The 5,329-nt window shown below is 46.8% G+C and overlaps 1 protein-coding gene across 1 annotated transcript; it reads left to right on the forward strand.

Annotated features, from left to right (window-relative positions):
* Positions 1-4,048: 4,048 nt before the first annotated feature.
* On the forward strand, positions 4,049-4,922 carry LOC147971939 (uncharacterized). Its single transcript, XM_087524179.1, has 2 exons — positions 4,049-4,591; positions 4,665-4,922. Exons 1-2 carry the CDS (start codon positions 4,049-4,051, stop codon positions 4,920-4,922), a joined length of 801 nt encoding a protein of 266 aa, XP_087380305.1.
* Positions 4,923-5,329: the final 407 nt, after the last annotated feature.

Below are 5,329 nucleotides of genomic sequence, written 5' to 3' on the forward strand. Positions count from 1 at the left end.
ATGGAAAAGTTATATTACAGTAGACACAATGCAAAAACATAATATGAATTGGTTTGCAACAGTACTTAGAGTAGTGATTTGCTTTATTATACTAACGGATCTTACCGCGTTTTCTGTTGAAGTTTTGTGTGGATGAAGTGTTCGATGATCGAGAAGGTCTCGATGTGAGCGGAAGGAAGAGAGGCAAGAGCTCAAGCTTGGGGATGACCGAGGCACCCCAAGTAAATATTCAAGGAGACTCAAGCGTCTAAGCTTGGGGATGCCCCGGAAGGCATCCCCTCTTTCTTCAACAAGTATCGGTATGTTTTCGGATTCGTTCCGTTCATGCGATATGTGCAATCTTGGAGCATCTTTTGCATTTAGTTTTCATTTTTCTTTTATGCACCATGCTGGTATGAGATAGTCCTTGGTTGATTTATAGAATTCTCTATGCACTTCACTTATATCTTTTGAGTATGGCTTTATAGAATGCTTCATGTGCTTCGCTTATATCATTTGAAGTTTGGATTGCCTGTTTCTCTTTACATAGAAAACCGCCATTTGTAGAATGCTCTTTTGCTTCACTTAGATTTGTTAGAGCATGGGCATATCTTTTGTAGAAAGAATTAAACTCTCTTGCTTCACTTATATCTATTTAGAGAGATGACAGGAACTGGTCATTCACATGGTTAGTCATAAAATCCTACATAAAACTTGTAGATCACTGAATATGATATGTTTGATTCCTTGCAATAGTTTTGCGATATAAAGATGGTGATATTAGAGTCATGCTAGTGGGTAGTTGTGGATTATTAGAAATACTTGTGTTGAGGTTTGTGATTCCCGTAGCATGCACGTATGGTGAACCGTTATGTAACGAAGTCGGAGCATGATTTATTTATTGATTGTCTTCCTTATGCATGAGTGGCGGTCGGGACGAGCGATGGTCTTTTCCTACCAATCTATCCCCCTAGGAGCATGCGCGTAGTACTTTGTTTCGATGACTAATAGATTTTTGCAATAAGTATGTGAGTTCTTTATGACTAATGTTGAGTCCATGGATTATACACACTCTCACCCTTCCACCATTGCTAGCCTCTCTAGTATCACGCAACTTTCGCCGGTACCTTAAACCCACCATATATCTTCCTCAAAACAGCCACCATACCTACCTATCATGGCATTTCCATAGCCATTCCGAGATATATTGCCATGCAACTTCCATCATCATCATATACATGACTTGAGCATTCATTGTCATATTGCTTTGCATGATCGTAAGATAGCCAGCATGATGTTTTCATGGCTTGTCAATTTTTTTATGGCATTGCTATGCTAGATCATTGCACATCCTGGTACACCGCCGGAGGCATTCATATAGAGTCATATCTTTGTTCTAGTATCGAGTTGTAATATTGAGTTGTAAGTAAATAAAAGTGTGATGATCATCATTATTAGAGCATTGCCCCAGTGAGGAAAGGATGATGGAGACTATGATTCCCCCATAAGTCGGGATGAGACTCCGGAATTTAAAAAAAATAAAAGAGGCCAAAGAAGCCCAAATAAAAAAAGAGGCCAAAGAAGCCCACCAAAAAATAAAAAAAATAAAAAATGAGAGAAAAAGAGAAAAGGGGTAATGTTACTATCCTTTTACCACACTCGTGCTTCAGAATAGCACCATGTTCTTCATATAGAGAGTATCTTGAGTTATCACTTTCATCTACTAGTGGGAATTTTCATTATAGAACTTGGCTTGTATATTCCGATGATGGGCTTCCTCAAATGCCCGAGGTCTTCATGAGCAAGCAAGTTGGATGCACACCCACTTAGTTTCAGTTGGAGCTTTCATACACTTATAGCTCTAGTGCATCCGTTTCATGGCAATCCCTACTCACTCACATTGATATCTATTGATGGGCATCTCCATAGCCCGTTGATACGCCTAGTTGATGTGAGACTATCTTCTCCTTTTTGTCTTCTCCACCATCATATTCTATTCCACCTATAGTGCTATGTCCATGGCTCACACTCATGTATTGCATGAAAGTTGAAAAGGTTTGAGAACGTCAAAAGTATGAAACAATTGCTTGGCTTGTCATCGGGGTTGTGCATGATGTGAATATTTTGTGTGGTGAAGATGGAGCATAGCCAGACTATATGATTTTGTAGGGATAACTTTCTTTGGCCATCTTATTTTGAAAAGACATGATTGCTTTATTAGTAGGCTTGAAGTATTATTGTTTTTATGTCAAATGATAGACTATTGCTTTGAATCACTCGTATCTTAATATTCATGCCATGATTAGACTACATGATCAAGATTATGCTAGGTAGCATTCCACATCAAGAATTATCTTTTTTATCATTTACCTACTCGAGGACGAGCAGGAATTAAGCTTGGGGATGCTGATACGTCTCCATCGTATCTATAATTTTTGATTGTTACATGCCAATATTCTACAACTTTCATATACTTTTGGCAACTTTTTATACTATTTTTGGGACTAACATATTGATCCAGTGCCCAGTTCCAGTTCCTATTTGTTGCATGTTTTTTGTTTTGCAGAATATCCATATCAAACGGAGTCCAAACGGGATAAAACCTGACGGAGATTTTTTTGGAATATATATGATTTTTGCGAAGAAAAATCCACGCGAGACGGTGCCCGTGGTGGCCACGAGGCAGGGGGGGCGCCCTTGACCCTCGTGGGCCACCCGTAAGGCGGTTGATGCCCTTCTTTCGTCGCAAGAAAGCTAATATCCGGATAGAGATCGTGTTAAAATTTCAGCCCAATCGGAGTTACGGATCTCCGGGAATATAAGAAACGGTGAAAGGGAAGAATCTGAGAACGCAGAAACAAAGAGAGACAAAGAGACAGATCCAATCTCGGAGGGGCTCTCGCCCCTCCCGTGCCATGGAGGCCATGGACCAAAGGGGAAACCCTTCTCCCATCTAGGGAGGAGGTCAAGGAAGAAGAAGAAGGAGGGGGCTCTCTCCCCCTCGCTTCCAGTGGCACCGGAGTGCCACCGGGGGCCATCATCATCACCGCGATCTACACCAACACCTCCGCCATCTTCACCAACATCTCCATCACCTTCCCCCCTATATCTACAGCGGTCCACTCTTCCGCAACCCATTGTACCCTCTACTTGAACATGGTGCTTTATGCTTCATATTATTATCCAATCATGTGTTGCCATCCTATGATGTCGGAGTAGATTTTCGTTGTCCTATCGGTGGTTGATGAATTGCTATGATTGATTTAATTTGCTTGTGGTTATGTTGCTGTTCTTTGGTGCCCATAATATGATTGCGCGCGTGGATCACACCATAGGGTTATTTGTATGTTGATAGGACTACGTATTGGAGGGCAAGAGTGACAGAAGCTTCAACCTAGCATAGAAATTGATGCGTACGGGATTGAAGGGGGACCAATATATCTTAATGCTATGGTTGGGTTTTACCTTAATGAATGTTAGTAGTTGCGGATGCTTGCTAATAGTTCCAATCATAAGTGCATAGAATTCCAAGTCAGGGATGACATGCTAGCAGTGGCCTCTCCCACATAATACTTGCTATCGGTCTAGTAAAGTAGTCAATTGCTTAGGGGCAATTTCGCAACTCCTACCACCACTTTTCCACACTCTCTATATTTACTTTATTGTTTCTTTATCTAAACAGCCCCTACCTTTTATTTGCGTGCTCTTTATATTCTTGCAAACCTATCCGACAGCACCTACAAAGTACTTCTAGGTTCATACTAGTTCTAGGTAAAGCGAACAACAAGCGTGCGTAGAGTTGTATCGGTGGTCGATAGAACTTGAGGGAATATTTGTTCTACCTTTAGCTCCTCATTGGGTTCGACACTCTTACTTATCAAAAACAGGTGCGATCCCCTATACTTGTGGGTTATCATCCACATACTCGGTGATCATATAGTCTTCTATAGATGCACAAATGTAGTCACGGTCTCACGGGCCATCACACTCGCCGAAATAGGCGAAGTCAAACAAGCACATCCGGGAAAACCAGGCAAGGCGCCTTGGCGCTGCTAGCACAGACATGACGATGAGCTGGTCCTACCTACCGGCCGACCTCGTAGCGGCGATGGCCGACAGGATCAGCAACCACGCCGACTTCGCCTGCTTCCGCTTCGTGTGCCCATCCTGGCGCTCGGCGTCGGTGGCGCATGGCGCCCGCCGCCGCGCTCCCCTGCTCCTCCTGCCTACCAAAAACCACATCCGCGTCGACCGCCGCCTCTGGTCGCTCCCCGATGACCGGATCATGAAGATCCCCATGCCCACCGCCAGCGGCTTCTTCCTCTTCGCCTCGCCGGACGGCTGGACGCTCGCCGTGAACCGTTACTTCTCGGGCGCCCTGCTGGACCCCTTCACCGGCGCCTCGGCCGGCCAACCCAGGCTACCGCCCTCGTCCTGCAACGACCCTGTCATTCTTCGTGACATGGTGTGGGATCGGTCGCCACACGCCGTCTTGATCGCGTTGCGGTGCACCAAGGTACTTTGCTTCTGCCGGCCGGGAGACCGGTGGTGGAGCCCGGTGGAGTGCCCGGAGGAGCTCGGCCAGGTCAGCAGCATCACCTACTACGATGGCGCATTTCGACGCGAGAACCGGCAAGACGGTCAGCTTGGACAGCGAAACCTTTGCCATGTCCGCTGTGATCAAGCCACCGCCGGCGAAGACGATGCGCGAGCCCATGCTCGCCGTGTCGTCCGCCGAGCTCATCATGATCGGCCGGACGCATGTCTTGCCCTTGGGAGGATTCGACGGCCCGGTGAAGCTCCGCATGGCGGGGGCCTTCCGCTGGGACCACCAAAACCCCACGAGTTGGGCGGCGGTCGAAGACATCGGTGATCTGGTGGTGTTCGTGGACAACTTCAGGGGGTTCTGCATCAAGGCCAACGGATTCAACGGGGTGCGATGAAACTGCGTGTACGTCGCGATCTCCCACCCGACCGCGAAATGCGACGAGAGGTGCACCATCTCCGTGCTGGACCTCGCTGGCCATGTCACCGAGCCTCTCTCGCTCGATAACCTCAGCAGCTGCTGTTCCGGTAGATTCTAGCAACGGCCTTCCTGGTCCATGCCAAATGGGAAACGTTTACTACCGGTAGGCCGGCGGAATGCTCGGCCAGTCGCGTGCGACTCCATGATCTCACCTGATCAAACGACACATAGGTGCCCACATGCCACATTGCTAGCGCAGGCCCAGCACCACTCCCCATCCCTGGTTGTGGGTTCGGTATTGGGATGTGTGGTTGTGGGTTGGGTGGTGGCTGGTCGAGTGGTGGCAGGTTGGGTGGTGGCGAGTTGTTTGGTTGCGGGTTGGGC

Source organism: Triticum urartu, chromosome 5A, assembly GCF_056163025.1.
Source record: "Triticum urartu cultivar PI428250 chromosome 5A, HENAU_Tu73, whole genome shotgun sequence".
Lineage (NCBI taxonomy): Eukaryota > Viridiplantae > Streptophyta > Magnoliopsida > Poales > Poaceae > Triticum > Triticum urartu.